The following is a 22,722-nucleotide window of genomic DNA, read 5'->3' as shown; positions in this document are numbered from 1 at the left end:
CAAGAACTCAGACACTGCGTGCTAACACTAACTCTGTCACCCAGGGCCGTATTACCGACCGGGCGAGTGGGGCTGGCGCCCCGGGGCCCATGGATCCAGGGGGCCCAGGGGGGGGCCCAACAACAATCCAGATACCGATGTCGATGCTGATTGCGATAGAGCCCTCTATTCTAGGATCTTCTTTAGTTGTACTTCTTTAGTCTATAAGGGTTAACTGAAATGGGCTGGGGGGAGTGACAGCAGTCAGAGGGCCCTCGGCCACAGGACATAGGAACCAGAGGGCCCCTGGGCCATGTCGTACAGCAACCAGAGGGCCCCTAGGCCACGGAGGACAGCAATCAGAGGGCCCCTGGGCCACGGGGGATGGCAAAGGGCCCCTGAACCACGGGATATGGCAACCAGAGGGCCCCAACTTCGACTGTTCTTGACTCTGCCAATTACGAACTGTGAAGGGGAACGGTCATTCTCCAGAATGGCTCGAATAAAAAAATGAGCTCAGGATGAAAATGACCCAAAATCGTCTGAACTCCCTCTCACTTCTTGCAATTGAATCACAGTTTGTGCAACAGCTGAACTTTGATAAGTTGGTAGATGATTTTGCACGAAGGAAGAGCAGAAAGAGACTTTTGTAGGGGAGTGTGTGTCGGGGTGGGGTGGGGTGGGGTGGGGGGGGGGTGGGGGGGTGGGGGGGGGGGTTGGTATGGGCTCGGAGCGGGAGGGGGGGAGGGGGGGCCCTTGCAATCTCCTTGCCCCGGGGCCCAGACCCACCTTAATCCGGGCCTGCCATCACCTCATCAGGTGACACAGGTGCTTGTTTTCTCAGAGATGTAGATATAAGAGTCGCCCCCTGCTGGACATTAAAGAGAGTGCAGTTTTATAAAGATTCAGCTTCACTTTTCAGACCCGTTTCACCAATTGGAGTTTTTTCATTTTTGCACCTTGTATTCTATTTTATGCTGTATTTGTCTTTTTTTAATTCATCTTGTCTTTTTCTTTTTAGTTAGTCTTCCATATTTTTAAGTTTAATACTATTTTTTAATTGTTCTTCATTTTATTTGATGAAGTTTTCAAAGCTTCATTTGTGTGTTTTTGTCTTTTTAATGTCTTTTTTAATCTTTTTATTCTTGCACATTAATTTTCTAATCTTATTATCAGCTGTGAAGTACTGACCTGCATGAAAGCTGCTGTACAAATAAAGTCTGGCTGACTGATTCTCTGCACTGTAAATAATGGTGGAGGAGAAGACGGGTTTTTACGCAACAACCAGAAACTCCTGAAACAACTTTACTGAAACGTGCTGCCTCACATTTATCCAGCTTCACCTGTGGTCTCTAAACGAGTGCCAATCACAGCAGCTTCTGATTCATTTTCTGGTCATCAATAATCGATGTATCCATAGATATATAAGACTATAAAAAAAAGTCTGGATATAGTTTATGGACCCTAACAGCATCCTCTGAAATCTCAATGAAAAACAGAAAAACACATTTGCAGAGATATGAATTGTGTGTGTGTGATTTTTGTGTAGTTTGTAGCTTACTCTTCATTATTTTAAGTATTTAAATTTTAAATGAAAAGGAATGACTTATTAACAGTAACTGTTTAGACCTGAGTGTCAAAGATCACTGAGGGATGAATTTTACATTTTTGCCAATGATAAGAGCGATTTTTAAATATTTAAATACTTTTGGTGACTTTGACCTTTCACCTTAAATGAACTCATATGTTCTTGGGCCCCGTTGTGGGAATATTTCCACAAAGTTTCATCAATTTTGGTTTAGCACTTTATCAGTTTATTGCAGACAGACAGGTACACACACCTGTCAGTGATCAGCTGGCAGAGTCAAACCAGACTCCATACAGAAACATCAGGTGTGCCACACCTGAGAGCAGAGCAGTCACAGGCAGAGCTCAGCTGCTCTCAGTTCAGTTTTTTAACCAGCTAAAAGTGATTACTCTACTTAATTAATTAATTAGATTGATTAACTGTGATGGAGGCAGGTTTCAGGTAACTCAGGTGTGGACTGTGGGTATCTTCCAGGACGGCCCAGAGCCTGAACACAGCAAGAACTCCAGTGTGAACCAGCAGAGGTCTGAATTGGGCTGAAATAACACCTGTGGAGTTCCCCTCTTTCAATCTGAGCACACCTGCAGTCAGCAGCTGCTTTTGTCACATGACTACTGTTGATAAAATAAATGGTAGTTTTAATTGTTTTTCTCAAACTGCTGCCAGATTATGACAAATGTTACCTGCTTCTTAATAAACACCTTTTCTTTGGGGATGGGACGCTCAGTGCTCCTCCTCCCACTCCTCCTGCTGCTGCTGATTTTCAGGGTTGCCGATTCATTCATTGATTAATTGAGTGGTTGACCTGAAGTGTAAGACAGCATTCATAACGCTCAGCACAGTGTTCTTTATGAAGGACCTTTCAGTCGCAGTGTATTTGAAATATTTTAATACTACCTGAACATCTTGTGTAGTGAGGTGTTTTCATAAGGCAGGTTCACTTATTTAACTTTCCTGGTCTAAATGTGCTGCGATGTGTTCATCCTTTAAAGGTGAATTATAATCGCAGAATATGATTCATGGTCTCAAATGTTGTTCAGGCAGTTTTTGTGAAATTGTCCATCAAAGGTAGCTTAAAATTTGAGTGTTTCTTATTTTTAGACTGGTCTTTTTTCCCCATTTAGTCGACCAAGACTTTAGTCACCAAGAAGATCACACTAGAAAAAAAAGGCATGCTTCTTCCATAAGTGAACAATAAAACTTCAAAGCACGATCTCATAATTAACTCAGGAACTCATGTTTTGAGAGACTTCCCTCTAAATGTATTGGCTCTAAGGCTGCGAGCATACTTTGATATTTTACTGCTCAGGGAATGTTCAGGAAGCTCTGAGTCACACACAAAAGAAACTTGATTTATTTCTGAAGTTGTGAAATGACAATGAATGAAATGAGTCACAGCAGCCAAAACGTGGAACACCCCAAGCTCAGTGTAATAAATCCAGCATCACAGCGCAGCACAGAGAAAAGAAGGAGCTCCAGGAAAGCTCATTCAGCTTTAACTGAGAGCCAGTTAAAGCTGAATGAGCTTTAACTGGCAGCAGCAGTCAGCTGCTGGTCTCCCCAGCAGCTGACTGCTGACTGCTGACTGCTAGATTCAGCTGCAAGCAGACACTTGAAGAAGCTGTGTTGAAGAACAGGTCACAGGGGGTAGAGACAGTTCTGCTCAGGAGGGAAAATCAACCTGAAAACCTGAATCTGTCCCTTCATCGAGCACCCTGCATGCATTTCACAGATAACGAAGTTTACCGTGGACACAGTGATGCTTTTATTGTGAAGGCCAGCATCCTGACTGCCTGTCCTGTTCTCACAGTGAGTCAGCCTGAAGGAGGAAGGGTGTTCCTGTTGTTGTTTCATTCCTGCAGCCTTCGTCATGACTCCACCCTCAGCCTGGAAATCCAGCAGTTTGTCTCTTAGAGCAGCTTCACAAATGTTCCTGCAGCTGCTCACTGATGGTTAAAGGTTCCTCTAATTTACTCCTGTTTATGATAGGTGCAGACACACACACACACTCACACACACACACACACACACACACACACACACACACACACACACACACACACACACACACACACACACACACACACACTGCCCTCTAGATGCTGGAATGTCAGTCCTCCATCCCTCACAGAAACACAGTGAACTACACAAGCATGGAGGCAGAAATAAGGAGATTAAAAAAGAGAGAGTAAAATGTTTTTAGTGACTTAAAGTCAAACTGAGCCATCAGCAAGAAACTGAAGCTGCAGGTGACCGTGTCTCATCTGGATCCACTTTACTATCCGGGTTCATGAAGCTTTTATTACCTCAGCTCTGCACACCTGAGAAACGAGAGCTCAGTCACAATGAAGCTGGATGATAACAGCCTGGAAATGATGAACATTATCAATCTCAGCTTTGACACGCTCACTAGGATTGATATCCTTGACTCAGAACATCAATCCCCCATCATTCAGACTGCCAGGCTCCGGCCCCTCCTGCCTTGACGTCATCCAGCACTTTTTACAACATCCTCTCCAATAAATCCTAGAATTTGACTCCAGCTCAGGGACTCCAATCAGCTGAGTCGAAGCAGACATCTAACAGCTACATCCACCTGTCAGTCAGAGAGGCCACGCCCCTAATAATGTAAACTTTAAACAGGTGAGTTACCGAAACATCCTCCCCCGTACAGCTGTCATGAAGGGGGAAATTAGCTGCAGAGACCAAAGCAGTATCAGGCTGTAAACATGTTTATTTCTGCTGGAAAGCTTTAACATGGAAGTTTAGACTGAATCACTTTGGCACCTCTGCTGGACTGCAGAAGAACTGCAACTCTGGTACTTCCTGTTTCAAAAGGGCTACACTTACTTCAGCTGTTCTGTTTTTATAAAAGAATGTAATTATGTGAACAGTCTCATCACAGTCTCCAGAAGCATGAGCCGCTCTGATGCTTTTAACTTCTTCATCCACAGCTGGCAGCAGCTGCACATTCACTCAAACAGCTGCTGATTGGGTAACAGCCGCAAACGTGAGAAAGCAAACTCAAGACGAAGGCCATGGCTTCAGATTTTATTTTGATCCTCTCATTCAGTGTGAGTCATCACAGAAACCACGATAACCACAACCAACTAATCATAATCATCACCAGCAGATCCCCGCAAACTCCCAGCATGCTCCTGGAGTGGCAGCTGTCAGTTGATGGCGAGGCAGAGCCACTGTGGAAGAGAAGAGGAGGTCAGTGATGATGTCATGAATGTCAGCCAATAAAAGAGACTGTACGGTTCAGGTGTGGTTTACCTGCTCTAGGTCGAGCTGGATCCAGCCCTGCTTCTTCTTGTCCAATGTTCTGAACATCTCTGTGGGAGGAAATAAAGCTGAGCACTGAGAACACTGGAGGCATGGGCAATACTGGCAATACTGAGAATACTGGGAGCAGTAGGAGCACTGGGGTGCTGGTGACTCACTAAAGAGCATCTCCAGACGGATCAAGCAGCCGATAAAACAGTCAAAGTCGATGGCATAGCAGCTGTCGGCATAGCGACCGACAATCTCCTGGATCACGGCGCTGTTCACCTGGAACCCTGAAACATACGAGGAGCCACCACGTGAGACCGTAACAACCAGGAAGACCTTTCAAGGAGCTCTGGGTGTGCTCCGTCTTTTTCACCAACACGTTTGTAGGGCTACAAGCACAATTTGGAGTGACTTCTGTGGGATGAATTTGCCAATTATTGGTGAATTTTGTACTGTAGCTCCTCCAACAGCAGCTGATGTCAGAGCTTCAAACGTTGGGCCCAGCTGGTGACAGCTTTGTGGCACCTGAATGAGACTTTTCATGGACAGAGCATGCTGTAAACTGGGACCCTCACTGTTATAGTCTGTTCCCGCCTGAGTTCATTTATAATCACACAAAATGGGAGCAAATGGGAGGTGAATTCTGCATCTCACCGCACATTTTAAAAAGAGAACCTGTAGAGTCACTTTTGGAGGTTTAGATGGAGCTCAAAGCTCCCCTGAAAATCCTCCGAGGTGTCCCAAACCTTTCAGGAGTCTCACCAGCTTCAGCCAAAGCTGCTCTCATCTCATGACTGCTCATCGTGCCAGAACCGTCAGAGTCGTGACTCTTAAAGATCTCCTGCAACACAACAGCAGCTTAGTGAGATCATTGTTTTGTTCACTGACACTTTAGCTTTAACACTGCAGACATACACAGCTCTGCCTCACCAGGTATCTCTGCATCTTTATCCACAGACTCTGGAATTCAAGCAGACCAAGTGTGGAGTTGCTGTCCATCTGAGGATCAGTTCAGGAACCACAGAGCACACCTGATCACCTCCAGTAACACAGGTGAGTCGTACACATAACACTTGCTCATTTTCCTGCTATGATCTGTGCAAATCCAATCAATATGATAATCATCAGTAAGTAATCATTGTTTCATTCAGTTTGATGTGACAGAAGGAAATCAGCAAATATAGCCTGAGAGTGTTCACTTTTATTGAAAAATGCTTCAGTTACTGATCAATTATTAGGTTTCTGATCAATCATCTGTGAATGGGATGAATATTTGAAGCATTTCATTTCAAACCTGAATGATCATGGAAAAGTCAAAGCAGCCCTTTTTCCTGAAAGCGGCACTTAATTCGGGAAATTTTAAAAAGTTTTTTTTCCTGGAAAGGTTGAGACGTTACCTTATACTTTATCAAAAATATATTTCTATCACCTCGTTGGTAGGGAAGGAGCCTGAGCTCGTGCATGAGGTTCCAGCTCCACTCTGTTCCAGTCTGGAGTTGCCCTCGGTGAGGGGGGGCAAGCTGGGGTGGGTATTCTTGTATCCCCTCAGCTTGCTGCCTGTACATCAGAGTTCTCACCGGTGGCCAAGAGGGTTGCTTCCCTGTGCCTTTGGGCCAGGGAATGGGTCTTGACTGTTGTTTGTGCTTAAGCGCCAAATGACAGTTGAGAGTACCCACCTTTCTTGGAGTCATTGGGCAGGGTGCTCAAGGGTGCTCCATCCGGTAACTCCATCGTCCTACTGGGAGACTTCAATGTTCACGTGGGGAATGACAGTGAGACCTGGAGGAGTGTGACTGGGAGGAACGGCCTGCCCGATATGAACCCAAATGGTGTTTTGTTATTGAACTTTTGTGCAAACCACAGGACATCCATAAGTGCACATGGCACCAGGACACCCTAGGTTTCCAGTCGCTGATAGATTTTCTAATCATATTGATGTGATCTGCGGCAGTAAGTTCTGGACACTTCACTGAAGAGAGTAGCTGAGCTGTCAACTGATCACCTGGTGGTGAGTTTGATCAGGTGGTGGGGGAGGATGCTGGACAGACCCGGCACACATAAATGTACTGTGAGGGTGTGCTGGGAATGCCTGGCAGACGCCCCAGTATGCGAGATCTTCAACTCCCCACCTCTGACAGAACTTTGACAGCATTCTGAGGGTTACAGGGTTAAATGACTACCTTGGTGGCAGGGCCCCTGGATGAGATTTGCCCTGAGTTCCTGAAGGCTCTGGATGTTGTGTCTTGGTTGACATGCCTCTGTAACATCGCATGGAGATCTGGGGTGGCGCCACTGGATTGGCAGACCAATGGTCTGCCAATCCTTTCTTAAAGATGGTTGGTCACCATCTTTAAGAAAGGGGACCAGAGGGTGTGCTCCAACTATTGGGAGATCACACTCCTCAGCCTCCTCAGTAAGGTCTATGCCAAGGTGCTGGAAAGAAGGGTCCGTCTGTTGGGTGAACCTCGGATTCAAGAGGAACAATGCGGTTTTCATCCTGGTCGCAGAACACTGGACCAGCTCTTTATCCTCTTGAGGATATTTGAGTGTGTGTGGGAGTTTGCCCATCCAGTCTACGTGTGTTTTGTGGACTTGGAGAAGGCATTTGACTGCTTCCATCAGGGTATCCTGTGGAGAGTGCTGTGGGCATATGGGGTGTCTGGCCCATTGTTGCTGGCCATTCAGTCCCTGTACAACTGGAGCGAGAGCTTGGTCCATATTGGACTCATTTCATGTGCGTGCTGATCTTCGCCAGTGTTGCCCTTTGTCTCAGATTCTGTTCATAATTTTTATGGACAGAATTTCTAGGTGTAGCCAAGTAGCAGAAGGTTTCTGCCTTGGTGGCCTCAGAATCTCATCTCTGCTTTTTGCGGATGATGTGGTCCTCTTGGCTTCATCAGGTGGTGGCCTCCAGCTTGCAGTTGAACAGGCCATGGTCTTCATCTGGAAAAGGGTGGAGTGCCCTCTTGCTCCCCCAGGTGGAGGAGTTTAAGTATCTCAGGGTCTTATTCACGAGTGAAGGGAGAAAGCACAAGATCACAAATACAAGCAGTGGAAATGAGCTTCTTCCAAAAGGTGGCTGACCTCTCCCTTAGAGATAGGGTGAGGGGTGCAGCCGTTCGAGAGGGGCTCAAAGTAGAGCCGCTGCTCCTCCACATTGAAAGGAGCCAGATGAGGTAGCCCGGGCATCTGACTAGGATGCCTCCTGGGCACCTCCTGGGTGAGGTGTTCTGGGCATGTCCTACTGGGAGAAGGGCCCAGGGCAGACCCAGGACAGGCTGGAGAGATTATATTTCTTGGTTGGCCTGGGAACATCTTGCGGTCCCTCCCTGACGAACTGGGGAAGATGGATGGGGAGAGGGAGGTCTGGGCTTCTCTGCTTAGGCTGCTGCCCCAGATAAGCAGAAGAAAATGGATGGATGGATGGATGGATGGATGGATGGATGGATGGATGGATGGATATTTCTATCATTTTCTAGAGGGTTATGATTTTGTGTGACTTTGGTGTGAAGGATACATCCAGCAGGCTGATGATGTTACGGCAGGTCTGCAGGCTGAAACCATCGGTTTTAATGTCTGACCCTGAAAACAGAGAAGACATCAGCCAGACTATTTGAAGCTCTGCTAGTGAAACGTTAAACTCTTCTTACTCTGAGTGACCACTTTGTCCAAAATCTGCTGGAGCTCAAAAGCCGAGATCTCAGAGTCCTGTGAAAACATTAACACATGTTTTTTCTCCATCGGATCGGCAGGAAGCGAAGCTGTGTGAAAGTTTATGATGTAAAAAATCCTTTGTTACATTTCCAGATATCTGCATGAAGAGGTGTTTGAAGTGAGGATCCACGGTGTCGTGTCTGACGTCAGGCTGGAAGGAGAAAGTTGGTAAAATTCAGACTAAAAGGATTTAAAAATATTGCACTGGTTTCCATCCTAATGGGAATGAAGTTCAAATATCTTGGAGCATCCAGCTCTGATCCGTTTCTACAAACTGATGTGTGGGGAGTTACGAACCTCGTGGATGTGGGCATCGACGTCCTCTTCCATGGGGCTGAAACAGGAGAACAGAGTTCAGACTGAATGAGCAGTGTGACTCACTCACCCTGAGGTCCTCAGTAGCACCCTGACCTGGTGTGGGCCTCCTTCTCTGTGAACACCCTCAGGATGAAGCTGCCTTTGCGGTGCGGTTCAAAGGTGGATGGGACGATGGCGTACTCTCCGGGTGGCAGTTTGAAGCGATCACACACCTCCCTCAGGTTGATGAAGTTGTGACTACGAGCCACTGATTGGCTCCTCAGGAGGACGTCTGGGCCCAGATGGATGTTAGTACGACCTTTATACTAACCACAGAAGAAGTTCAGACAAACGTGATGAGGCATGATCAAGATAACCTGAAGATGGATCTCTGAGTCCTGCTGAGATGTTTATATCATTTAGAAACATCTGATTCATCTTTATTAACTGGTTGCATACCTCAGGTCTTAAATATGACTAGAATTAAATAGTTATTTTGATAGTGTACACCTGATCCAGGTGATTTGACCATGTATTGTACTCGGCCCTACAAACCTTAGAAACATGGTGTCTAACCAGATACTTACTCTGGATGGCATTACTTTGGCCTCCAGTAACACTGTGAGAAATACTGGAGTAATTTTTGACCAGGAGATGCCTTTAAGTGCACATATTAAACAAATATGTAGGACTGCTTTCTTGCATTTGTGCAATATTTCTAAAAACTTTACGGCAAGGCCTCCAAATTAGGGCAGAATAGATATGCAGAAGGTAATCAGATGTCTCCTGAATGATTTCTGTTATGAAATGGGGGCTGCAATGTTATCCTGACTTCTACATTTATTTGATATTTTCATTAATAGAGGGAAGATATCCCCATCAGTGATGGGTATTGTTTCACATCAGCTTTGATGTCCAAAGTTTTCTTTGCTTGAGCCACAGCAAGCGTCTCAGAGGAGACGTCACTCTGGTGGAAACTCTTTGAAAAGTTGCACCTTTTTTGGCACTAAGAACACGTTTCATGAGCCTGATGTGATTTTGTGTGCACTTGTTTCAGGGTAAGAATGTTTCCACGCAGGTATTAATGGATGAGACCAAATGTCACCTTCTAACCTGGTGAAGTTGGGACGTGGGTTAGAACATGGAGTTGCAGACGTGTCAGGACAGGTATATTCAGATGGTAAAAATGTGATAAATCTGTTTCCAGCGGAGCTCACCTGATCAGGAACCTGCAAACAAACAGACACACAAACGTCTGCAGACGCTCTCCAACCTTCACTTTGCTGTGACGCTACAGAGACTTCAAAATGTTTTTGATGTGAGCGGACCAAACCTTTATTGATCCACATCAAACCTAAACAAGTGATCAGCTCAGTGTCAGGTGTGTTTGTACCTCATAGATGGCGAAGCCAATGGTGTTGAGGTCACGTCCGAAGCGTCTCTCTCTGCGAGCGTCTTTCTGCATCAGACCAATGAGTACAGTGCAGCCTTCCTCACCGTCGTGAGGATCGTCATCCACGTCGTCCAGCCGGATGAAGAACTGAGGGTTGGAGCAGAAGGTGGCTGCGGAGGAACATGAGCTCACTTTACCTGAATGCTCTTCACTACTGACATATGAAACCATCATCATTTTGGGCCTGTGCACTTTTTAACATAAACCCATCACTTCCTCTGGCAGTGAAGAGTCATACCGGGGTAGTTCCTGCAGCCGCCAGCAGTGGATCCCACCCTCCACATGCCTTCAAACTCAGCGTAGTTCCAGCGGCCAACCTGGTCGTTTGTCAGCGTGTCGGGTGTCAGGTTACAGATGTCGAGGCGGGAAAATTGAAGCAGGAAGTCACCGTAGGACATCCTGCAGCCGGCGGAGAGAAGCATGGTCAGTGTGCAGCAGCTACAGACACCTTTACAGTTCAGACTCCACCCACCAGAACTCCCCGTCCTCGGCGCAGTGATCGAGCCTCCTTTTCTCCTCTGCCGGAACATCATCCCACTCCTTTGAGCTGATGCACAGGAAACACATTGAAACCACAGTGGAGCGCTTTATCACCACAACCTCTGAGCACTGTCATCACCTGGACTCACCTGTCACTCCAGGCGCCTGTCCACTCCACCTGACCCCAGGGGTTCCTGATCCGGATCAGCTCCACCCGAGAACCACGGTGATGCACCTGCAGAACCTCACAGTTGTGAACATCCATCCAGCTGTTTCTGTTCACATGCAAATGTATTTCTGCCTCACCTGCTCTGCTGCCGTGATGGAGTAGGCGTGGCCTTTAACCAGCTTCTGACTCGTGATGGCCTCCGTATCATATGAGCTGGAAATCTAAAACGTGGAAATCTTTTAAGCAAACATGGCCCGAGTGCTAACGGCTCTCACTGAGGAAGTCCTACAGCAGCGACTTATCAGTGACGAGGCAGACCAAGGAGGAGGAAGAGGAGGGTGAGAAGATGACATGTTCTCAATATCACTCAATATCCTGCTTTGTTTTATTACTTTTTAAAAATTATTTGCTGGGAATTTTTGCTTTTACTGGATAGTGGAGCAGTGACGATAGGAAAGTGGAGCGAGAGAGAAGGGAAGGGCCACAGGCCACTGCACTCTGGCCATGTGGCATGGACTCGTTCTTATATCAGAAAATCTGATTATTTACTCAGAATCAGTATTTAGACCTATGTAAAAATTATGATCCTACCCAAATAACTAACAGGTTGGAGAATCAAGGTAGCTAAAGTAAAATGCTGCTCAGAATCCTACTGATTATTGTATCACTGGAAAGCAGTTATTGATCCACTGATGTGTGTGTGTGTATCTTTAATGTTGCAGCTGGTGATGAGTTTAATTACTTATATATTACTACCTGCTGTGATTAAGGGAACAAATGAAAGTAGCAGCTATGTATTACTTGGTAGCTTAATCTATATATAATAATGTAATTAATAAGAAACTAAAGCTTTAAAATAAATGGATGGAAGACAAAGCAAAATATTTGCATCCAAAAGACCGTGGAGTAAAAGCAGAAAGTAGAATCACAGAATGACAATACTTAAGTACAAGTACATTAGTATTCCAGTAAATGTACTCAGTTCCACTAAATGTACAGTTAAATCCAGTGGTGTCAGGTAATGTTCACAAGTCCAATGACATTGGTGGGGACACCATGGGGGTGGGGGGGGGATCATATATTGAGGAGGGCTGCTGTGTGTGTGTGTGTGTGTGTTTACATCGATGGAGCAGCCGAGCAGCGAGCCGAGCCTCAGAGCTTTCCTCATGATGTGAAACAGGAAGGGCGGCGCCTCCTTCAGGTCGTAGCTCTCCGCGATCCCTCCGGTGAAATCCTCAAAGCCCTCGATACTCGAACCACCGCTCAGAGCTTCGTAGGAGCTGTTAACCCTGCAGACGGAGACCAGGGATGGTTAACCCTCATCATAGTACACACACTTCAAACCTGCCCTGAGAGGAAACTCTGATTGGTCAGAGCTTCACAAACTGGCAGCAAGCTTTCAGATCAGACTGCAAAGATCTGAGAGCTGCACTGATCCACCTTCTTGGTCTGAGCGAGGACTCGAGCAGCAGCATCATCAGTCGGCTGGAGCTGTCTGATTGGCCCATGAAGATCTTACCACTGGAGCTGACTAAAGATAAACACATGGAGGAGTTTTATGTGAGAAAACGTGTTCTGGTCTGAGACTAAGGTCAACCTTCTTGGTCACAGCTCCAGAAGGATGCTTGGTGCATGTCACTGAAAGAACAGCCATGGTGAAGCATGGTGGTGTTTGTATTTGTTTGTAGTTTGGAGCAGTCAGTTCTAACATTAAACCTTCAAGGTTCTGCTAGAAAGCTGAAGATGAAGAGGAGTTTCACCCTTTAGCACAACAATGGGTCAAAGCATCCATATCAACAGAAGAATGGCTTCATCAGAAGAAGATATAAGTTTTGGGATGGCCCAGCCAGACCTCAGACATGAATCCAGCTGAAAATCTGCAGAGAGACCTGCAGGGGGTGCCCTCACAATCTGACAGGTTTAGAGCTTTGGCGAGGAAAAGAGGAAGTCAGCCTGGCGTGCTGACAGACTCCAGGAAGGAGGCCTGAGACCTGAGCTTCATAAATCAGTTCTTTCTGAAACACTGAGTCAGCAGCTCTGTCTGCGACTCTGTTTTCCAGGCTGGGAGACCTCAGTGGTTACTGTGCAAACACCCTCCACCCAGCACAGCAACTTCCTGCAGTTAGACCAGCTGCAGTCACAACAAACAGCTGCTTAATCACACCAGCAGCACTCAGGAAAACATGTAGGTGCAATCAGCTGATGATGTGACCCCAGAGAGCTCCTGGCCTTACTTCCTGTCATATTAAACACATAAACAGTAAAGTCAGCCCTGTGGCTACTGCTGTTATTTATAACACGGTGCACAGCACACCCACCAAATAAACTGACTGCTGCCCCTTAGCAGGCTTCCAGAAGCTGACCAATCAGAAGAAGGGGTGTCCTTAAGGGAGGAAGAACTAAAACAGCTTGTTTCAGACAGAATGAACTGAGGGGCTAAAGAAGGATTAATGCGAACTGTGACCCATGACGGCTTTGGCAGCGTCCAAGAACAATAATGTGACCAGCAGGTGGCGCTGCTTTGCCTGCTGCTTAGCCTGCTGCTTAGCCTGTTGCTTAAGGTGGGAGCAGAGCAGCTGCAGGTGCTGCTGAGCGAGAGGAACACAAGATTTTAACAATGAAACATGATTTTATGTAAGCAGACTGCTTTAATATCTTTGATTTTAAACTTTAATTAGAAAACTTTGTTTGTCTCTACAGATGTAATACTTTGTCATATGGTGCAAGCGGAACCATCTAGAGCTCAACGTGACAAAGACAAAGGAACTGGTGGTGGACTTGAGGAAAGACAAGGCACCGGTGGCCCCTATGTCCATCGGAGGGGTCAGTGTGGACACCGTTGAGGACTACAAATATCTGGGAGTACACATTGACAACAAACTGGACTGGGCTAAGAACACTGATGCCCTATACAGGAAGGGCCAAAGTCGCCTCTATTTTCTGAGACGCCTGAGGTCCTTCAACATCTGCCGGACTATGCTCAGGATCTTCTATGAGTCTGTGATGGCGAGTGCCATCCTCTATGCTGTTGCATGCTGGGGCAGCAGACTGAGGGCGGCAGACGCCAACAGACTCAATAAACTGATCCACAAAGCCAGTGATGTGGTATGGCAGTGTCGGAGAGGAGGATGCTGTCTAAGCTGCAGGCCATTATGAACAATGGCTCCCACCCACTCTACAACACAGTGATGGGACACAGGAGCACATTCAGTGCAAGACTCATCCCACCAAAATGCACCACAGAGCGCCACAGGAGGTCATTTCTACCTGTGGCCATCAGACTCTATAACTCCTCCCTTAATAGGTGACATTGTGGTTCATCAGTGTCATTCACTTATCAGTATTCAATTGTACATAAAATTGTTTAAATTTCCATATACATTGTACATACACTATATACATTGTACATTGTACATACACTTATACATTGTACAAAAAAGGACTGTGCATATATATATAATGACACCTATTTAAAAATTTTTGCACTCACAATTTTCATATGTGTATAGATTTAGATGTGTATATAGTCAAAATATCTCTTTAGTCTTTATACTTTTATGCCTTTAGTGTATGTTATTGTGTTTTAGGTTTACTCGTTTAAATGAAACAGTTGCAGCTGTAACAGTAGTAATTTCCCTTTGGGATCAATAAAGTATTCTGACTGACTGACTGACTGATGTAAATGAGTTCATTTCTACTGTGGAAGACCCTCAGCACCAATTTACGATATTCACCAAAGCCTCACTTTACAACAGTCCTGTCAGCTGACCTTCAAACAGCTGTTTGTGGGGTCAGAGAGTGAATGATGATGATGATGATGATGATGATGATGAGCTTTTACTAAACATCTCAGCTGGTGATGTTTAATTAAATTCAATAAAATTTTATTTATATAGCGCCAAATCACAACAAACAGTTGTCTCAGCTTTATATTGTAAGGTAAAGACCAAACAACACAGTTTAAATATTTTCTGTTCAGATTAAATTTCTGCCTCACTTCTTCGGAGAGAAAGTCACAATGTGGATCATGCAAGCCTTCAGTTTTTTTCTTCAGAGGGTCCGAGTTTAAATTCAGCAGACCTGCACTGAGACTGAGTTTGGGTCTTTAAATGTTTTCTCACATGACTGCATGATCAGAGGTGGTGTCAGACTCCACGGGTGTCCAGTAAACAGTATAATTTGTTGGAAAATCAAACCTGATGAACCTTGAATTAGTTTAGACCTTTCCAATTTTTTTTTCCATAAAATAGTTTTGAATGAGGACCAGATGTGCTCATTTTTCAGCTGTCAGGGTCACAGGGTGGAAACACTGATGAGAAAATCTCTGCAACTGAGTTAAGAAATTGGTCATAAGAGAACCTGATGGTGGCGCTACATGAAAAGTCAGAAAATCAAAGTCATTACAGGTCAGCCTCAAGAGACCACAAAGGTTCTGCTTACTTGGCGTAGGCCTTCTCCAGCAGGGCGCTCCAGAACTCCCCCCCCTCTGCCGAGTGGACGAACAACAGCTCACCTTCTCTGGTGGGCAGCCGGTCATCCACGACCACGTCCACCCATTGCCCGTACTGCCACAGCTACAGTAAACATAACATGATGTGACTTCCTCTGTAAGCTTCCCCCCCCGCTTATACTGCAGCCTTGTTTCTGTTTCCTTTAATAAACTTGAATGACCTGGAAGTGGAAGATGCCGGCATAGTGTGAGGTGAAGCTCTGCCCAGGAGGGACCACTCTGTTCAGGATCTGAGGGTCGAGGGTCAGGGAGGCGATGGCCGCCAGGAGCCAGCAGTCACCTGACAGACACAGCAAACCACATGATCAGTCACAGCTGTTTGAGACTGCTGCAGGAAGGACAAGGGGACACTTCTGTGGGGACATTTCTGCACTCTGTGAGAACATGTACATATGCATATTTGCTTAATAAGCAAAAGCAGCTGTAAGTAGCTTAATTACTTTACTCAGAAAACCAGTTCAGTAAATTTATATTCTTGGATGATTTTATCAGTCACTTTTGAAAAGCAAAATTTAGGTGTTGTGTGATGTTGCCTCTTCTTGTCAGCGAGGAGCACACGTCCTCACACCTTTGGAAAGATAAAGGTTTTCTCACCCAGCATTCCCTGACAGATGTCGGTTCTTTTGGCTCCATCAATGATGAACTGAGGATCAGAACACAGTTCCTGATTGGGCGAGACAGAAGGGAGTTAATGGTGATGATGATTATCAGTATGAACTGCAGCAGTGAGCTGTTTCTCTCTGAAATATGAGTCAGAACATGAGTTAGATCTGGAGATGAAGTTCAGCCTGCTGTGATGAAGCAGAGTCCTGATGGAGGAGCTGAAGATGAACGTAATGTCATCAAACGACTGATCTTAAGCCTTCCTCACAGAAACATCAGAAAGACTTTTCTGACTCTGTGAGCAGAAACGGTTACTGTATCCTAATGTTCTTGTGACTTTGTGATGTTTTTCATTTGAATCAGTATTTTTGAACTCATGTTCATAAAATGTGTCATTCAGAAGCAGCTTACAATCTGCAGACTAACCACTTGGATATTTAAACCTTTAAATGATCGGTTACTTCGCCATGTTTTTTAAAGCTGTTAAAACCTGTGAGCAGCTGAAGTTAAGCCCTGATATCACCTTTGCAGCAGGTGGAACGGCAGCCCTGATGGGAGCTCGTTATCTTGTTAATGTTTAACACAAACTGAGTCACACTCCTTTCTTCTAACAGCAGCTGGCTTTATCTTTAATATCTGACCTGGTGAGTCTATGCAGCTTTTTGATAAGACATTGGTCCAAAACTCAACGCCCCAAAAGACCACAAATGCTGTTCTTGTTCTCATTTAGGTGTGTCTTGTTAGCTTAAGAAAGAGCTGCTCACACCCGCTGATAATCTTTATGCTGATCCTGGTTCTGCTGGAGGTCTCTTCCTGTTCAAAGAGAGTTCTTCCTTCTTACTAGCACCAAGTGCTGCTCACAGCGGGTCGTCTGATCATCTGATGCTGTCGAGTCTTTACAGCATGAAGCCGTGTGTAAATGAAACTGAACTGAATAAACCAAATCAGACACACAATGTTAAAGACTTTTTTTTTGTACTGCTGTCTTTTTATTAGCAGCAGGAATATTTCACTGTTAAACGTTAAAGCAACTCATAAAAGAATAACTCCACAGACAATTTCAGGGACTCGTTCAATATAAAAACTTAAAGCTTTAATGTAAAATCTGATCAAAGCTATTCTCAGAGTGCATAAAGCAGCTGCAAAGATCATAAAATATAAAACATGAATGAAGAGAGGTCAAAGGGCGTCTGTGAGTAGAGCTCGTTCTGCTGAGCTGAATATTCAGTATTTAAATCAGTACATTGAAAATGCTTAATGCTGCAGCTGATGCCATGACAATGCAATAACATAATGCATTACTGCATGCAAACAGGTGAAACAGGCAAAAACATATAATTTATGCATCATTTATAGCGCTGTACTCAGGGGTTACAGCGGGCCAGAATGATCCAGAACAGTTCTTGGTTCGGATGTCCGTAAGCTGTGGTCGCAGTGCTCCAGCATGTAGCCAGCACCACAGAAGAGAAGCGAGCATAACGGCAGCAGTGCTTTAAGTGGTCAGTAATTTAACAACAGCAACATTTCTAACAGCTCAACAAATATCAGCAAACACACAAACTGTTTGTGTGCAGTTTGTCAGTGTCTCTGCAAGCTTAAAGGCCCAGCTGCCGTATTTCCCAGAATGAGAGAGAAGTTCACTCAGAGATGGAGAAAGATGGAAGAAAGAGGAGAGAAGAAGAAGCAGAGAGGTTAGATTTAAAGGGAAGGACTGCTCAGGGATGTCTGGTAACCTGGAAATTTAAAGCTTACCTGTAATGTCCTCATTTCTGAAATGTTATGATATATTATGTGAAGTTATGATTTTTCGTATTCTGAAACATGCTGTAAAACAAACTGAGGTATACTAACTTTGTGTTATTCAAAGGTTGCATGAAAATACTGCAGTTTAGTGCAGGATAAACCGGTCCGTTTGCTGCACTGTGGTGAGTTTACAGTAAAGCTCTGTGTTGGACTGGTGCAGAGCAGCTGTGGTGTTCATGGTCACAGTTAGAGGTTACGTCAGTGCAACAGAGATAAGTTTAAGCTGACGATGCTGAGATTCATTATTCCACCTTCATACCAACTGTGTACTGTCAGTGTAAACAGTGTAGACATGTCCTTCAAGGGTTTTTTTTTTTTACTTTCTTACTTTGAGTAAATTTCAGAGTCTGAACTTTTTCACTTGAATTTTGAACAAAGAAATTGAATCAGCTCTTTAACTTTTACCAAAGTACTTTTTAATACAAGTGTCTGTACTCCTACTTTAGTAAAGAGTACCTGTACCTTTGCACAAGTATATCATTGTACCGTTGTTTGAGCTGCTAACCAAGCCGAGAAAGAACGATCCAAGTCATCGAAGTGAAACCAGGACAACTGTCTGACCTGCAGACTTTCTCATTAAAGCAACATTTAACCCAGTTTCCTCCACGTTTCTTTAAAAATCAATCTGAACATTTCAGTGAGACTTTAAAAGTTCTCCCATCACATGATGAGAGACTTTAAACCTGTAGGAAGACTAACTTTGTGTTAAAACTCTTAACAGCACAGAGTCGGGGTCAGAGGTCAGGGTTACTGAGACATCAGAGGGTTGGGTTTATTTTCACTGCTTTAATGAACTGAATCTTTGTGGTTCAGACACACAGACATCTCTGCCTGTCCCTCATGAACTGTTTTCAGACGTGTTTGATGGTTGATCAAAAAAACCTCCTGACATAAACACACTGTGTGTCTGTCACTCACCGAGGGGCGTTTCCACTCCACACCGGTGGTTTTGGATGAGTAGCGTCCCAGCTGGTTGTATCCCAGAGAGTCCCAGTCTGCTGGGAAGGTGGGGTCACAGAACAGCGAGCCAGTCTGCAGGCACTCAGCATGCAGCTGCTCAAAGTCCTGCTGGTTAAAGGGGACCACATTGGACCAACTGCCGGTACCGTCCTCTAACCGGGCCTTCTTCCTGGTCAGATCAGCTGCTGTGCTTGCCATCCTGGGGGTCTATTGAAGGTCTACCCAAAATGAAGGTTTTGCCAAAATAAATATGCTGAAACCTGCAGAAAGTCTGCCTGTAAAATGTTCAAAGTAAGCAGCCAACATTAAGTGGAGGCTGTTGAGAACCTACCAAAGTCTTTGAGCTTGCAGGAGCCAGAAGAGCTGCCGTGTCATTCGAGAGTCACCAAAATGAGTGTAGCAGCAGCTGTTACTGAGGGTCTCCTGAGGTGTGTGGGTGACTGTGTGTCTCAGTTATGAGGTAAAGGGCGGAGCTCAGATACAGGTGAAGGAGCAGTGTGATATCAGTTGACTTTGAATTATTCACAGAGCAAACAGTGGCAGATGTTTACGGTCAGCCGACACCTGCACACACCTGAACCTGCAGGACACAGAAGTTTGGATCCACTGAGAACCAGATGCTGCTGCAGAAGAATGTCTTCAGGAACGGAAGCAAACAGAGCAACCATATCTAGATGTTCATCACACCTCTGATGCACCCTGCTGTCCAGATGAGCATCAGAAACCCCACATCGTGGTCCACACACTACAAACCACCCAGTCACCCACATCGACCTCTCTTTCCTGAAGTCCTGTTTTAAAGCCTCTGTTTTAATATTGCAAACTTTAATCCAGTGTAAACAGGTGAGTTTTAAAAACACTCTCCCCCCGTACAACAGGTATGAAGGGGAATATTAGCCACAGAGACCAAAGCAGTTTCTGTATCAGGCTGTAAACATGTTTATTTCTGCTGGAAAGTTTTAATATGAGAGTCTATGGGGACAGACTCACTTTGGTGCCTCTGCTGGACTGAAGGGGAACTGCAGCAGCTGAAGGTTGATGGTTTCAACCTCAGAGGAACACAGACTCTGAAGCCTTCAGGCTCTGCAGGATCAGCTGGTTCTTGAACACTCAGAAAAATGAAATCATAAAACTGACATTTACCTTTTTTTTTTCTTGTTTCAATTCTCCTTCCCTTTAAAAGCCAGTCAGGTTTTTGGACAGTGACCAAGTTTTTGTAGTTTTGCCTCCTTATACCACCACAGTGAATTTTAAGTCATGCTTTCAGCTTTAACTCAGATGGTTTAACCACAGTTTTGCATCAACTTTTCAGGAATTACACACATTTCATACACAGTCCTCAATTTTCAGAGGCTCAAAATTGATTTGACACACGAACACAATTTAAATTTAAGGAGTGTTTTCAATGCAGTCAGTGACTCCCTGAAGATCCCATGAACACCAAATGCTATGGTTCCTCCATGAGATGCTCTGCAGGTCTTTACTGCAGCACCTTCAGTTGTGGCTCGTTTGTTGGTCTCTGCCGTCGATTTTGTGTGCATTGCTATCTGTGTGGAAGTTTACATGTATGCAACTGAATCTGCGTGTCTGTATTGCGATCTGTGTGTAGGTATTGTGATCCATGTCTGTAATCAGATTTGTAAATGTGTAAATAAATCTGCAGCATGTGCAGATAATTGTTGAAAAGTCTTAAAGTTTTGCTTGAATCACTGAAAATACACACGAGTCGTCAGTTACAAGTCATCCAGCTTTTCAATGGGCTCTCTTTACATACGTGACTTTTACTACACTTCTACCACCGCAGATAGACTAGTTCTTATACAGCGCTTTTCTACTTTATCTGAGGACTCAAAGCACTTATACAACACGTTTACATTCACCCATTCACACAGGCACTTCCATATGTAACTAAGCAAAGTGCTTTTATTGTCTAACATTCACACACATTCACACTCCAACACTTGTGTTGGAGAGCAACTTGGGGTTCAGTATCTTTCCCAAGGAAACTTTGGGATGCAACCCTGAGGCCAGGAATCAAACTGCCAACCTTCCAATTAATAGGTGACCTGCTGTACCTCCTGAGCCACAGCCACCCCAAGCTTACAGCACCTGGTATTCCTAGGTGGTCTCCCAACCATATACTAAACAGACCCGACCCTGCTTACCCTCCGAGATCAGACAAGATTGGGCGGGTTCAGGGTGGTATGGCTGTAAGCCAGATTCATGCAGCAATTTGTCTGAGCTGCCTCTGGAGTCCCACAGGCTGACCAAGCCTCAGCAATGGAGGAACATGGTCCATTCAGACTAAATGTCTTCAGCCTCCCTCAGAACACTGTTGAAGTTCTGAGGGAGGCGGGAATTGAAGATCTTATAGACTGGGGCCTCTGCCAGGCTTTCCCAGAGCACCCTCACTATACGTTTAGGTACACCACCCGCCCCCTGATCCAACTCACCACCTGATGGTGATCAGTTGAAAGCTCAGCTCCTCCTCTCACTCGAGTGTCCAGAACGTACAGCCGCAGATCTGATGATACAATTACAAACTCGATCATTGACCTGCGACCTATGGTGTCCTGGTACAACAGCTGTGTCCAAATTCAGGGACCGCATCCTTCGAAGGCCACATTTGTAGGCCGATTACGTCAGAGCAAGGCAATGAAGACTGTCCAAATTCGAAGGCTCCTCCAAATGCGGTTGATGAATGCGGCCTTCTTTTCCCCGGATTTGAAGGATTGGTCCGGTCAAAAGCGGCAAAGGCGGAAAGTGTCCAAAAAGTTTTAAAATATGACTGTTTCTGTGACACAAAAGAAACTTTTACGATGTTTTCAGGCATGAATGTAGATATGTAAACTTCAAATATGTGGTCGATCGATTAAGATATTGTAAGAGTGCTCCGACGTTTTCCGAGATGTCCGTTCCTGCTGCTCTACCAGCAGCTTGGCATGCCAGCCATCAGCTGACCGGCCGATTGAGACTCCCAGCACATCCTTCTCACACCCTCACGCTGAGTGGAAGTTAAACACAGATATAAGTCACTCAGATGATCTCTGATGTTTGGTTTATTTCTGTGTTTCATTTGTTTGATTTGGCTGAAAATAGAAGTTAAGCTTCATAACTGATAGTTTTATTATAGTTAATGACTAACTAGAGAGCTGTCAGTATATTTGGAATTGAATAATTAACCCATCTGTATTCCTTGATGTAGAAATGTGGTGTTTTAACAGCTTATTTTCAATTAAGAGCTGAGATTAAATTAAAAAAAAAGGAGCAAAAGTTCTGTCTCCATTATAACAGCTCCTTTTCCACAGCTGTGCTTTGCACTGTCACAGTTGCTACATGACAGGAGCTACGCTGAGGTAAGGGCAGGTGACGTGGATATGAAGACTAGAACATCCAATTTTACAGGCGCTCACTTCCAGCCTTTGCGTTCTTCATGGGGTTCCAAGGACCCGGCCTACATAGAACAGGTCCTTCGGGGGATGCAGCCCCTGAATTTGGACACAGCTCCTGTCCACCAGTGAAAACTCCAAAGTACAGGCAGCAAGCTGAGGGATACAAGAATATCTATCGGCTTCAGGCTGCGCCTGGCTGGGCACCATGGGCTATTGCCCGGCGACCAGACACTCTCCCCTCTACACTAACCCTTTCGTGGGCAGGGTAAACAGTTCTCTTGGTGTGTCTTCCACAGGAGTCATTGGAATCACTCTTTTTCCTGGCCCCTCACTCAGGATCAATTTGCTTTTAAAGTTGACATGAAATTCTCAACACATTATGATCCTTCTCCACTTGCTCTATATGTGTGCAGAGTTTCATTCCATAGATTCCCAAGAAATTAAAAGACAATTTTGCTCTTGATCATCATTGTTAATCTACAACAATAACATCCTATA

At 45.0% G+C, this 22,722-nt stretch overlaps 1 protein-coding gene and 1 pseudogene across 1 annotated transcript; both read right to left on the bottom strand.

Moving 5' to 3' along the window:
• Nucleotides 1–4,629: 4,629 nt before the first annotated feature.
• Nucleotides 4,630–19,274, bottom strand: capn8 (calpain 8). The gene is made up of 22 exons (XM_030727380.1): nt 19,164–19,274; nt 18,791–19,050; nt 16,061–16,130; nt 15,628–15,746; nt 15,397–15,530; nt 12,077–12,245; nt 11,094–11,177; nt 10,937–11,022; nt 10,780–10,854; nt 10,546–10,706; nt 10,248–10,417; nt 10,072–10,083; nt 8,969–9,180; nt 8,855–8,891; nt 8,643–8,708; nt 8,494–8,551; nt 8,361–8,425; nt 5,774–5,842; nt 5,606–5,684; nt 5,014–5,130; nt 4,847–4,905; nt 4,630–4,764 (listed from the first exon to the last, which is right to left on the bottom strand). Exons 2-22 carry the CDS (start codon nt 19,028–19,030, stop codon nt 4,741–4,743), a joined length of 2,106 nt encoding a protein of 701 aa, XP_030583240.1. The 5' UTR covers nt 19,031–19,050; nt 19,164–19,274; the 3' UTR covers nt 4,630–4,740.
• Nucleotides 19,275–20,929: 1,655 nt separating this feature from the next.
• Nucleotides 20,930–21,048, bottom strand: LOC115790355 (uncharacterized; annotated as a pseudogene).
• Nucleotides 21,049–22,722: the final 1,674 nt, after the last annotated feature.

The sequence above is a fragment of the Archocentrus centrarchus genome, chromosome 1 (genome assembly GCF_007364275.1).
Source record: "Archocentrus centrarchus isolate MPI-CPG fArcCen1 chromosome 1, fArcCen1, whole genome shotgun sequence".
Classification (NCBI taxonomy): domain Eukaryota; kingdom Metazoa; phylum Chordata; class Actinopteri; order Cichliformes; family Cichlidae; genus Archocentrus; species Archocentrus centrarchus.
This window is presented reverse-complemented; position numbering and strand designations above follow the sequence as displayed.

What these genes read in the sequence shown, in the direction of transcription:
- capn8 (XM_030727380.1), bottom strand. Translation starts at nt 19,030, where the DNA reads ATGGCAAGCACAGCAGCTGATCTGACCAGGAAGAAGGCCCGGTTAGAG. An exon ending in GAGAAGGAGGCCCACACCAG is followed by an intron (nt 8,892 to 8,968) that starts GTCAGGGTGCTA and finishes CTCCTGTTTCAG; the next exon opens with CCCCATGGAAGAGGACGTCG. An exon ending in GGACAAAGTGGTCACTCAGA is followed by an intron (nt 8,426 to 8,493) that starts GTAAGAAGAGTT and finishes CTCTGTTTTCAG; the next exon opens with GGTCAGACATTAAAACCGAT.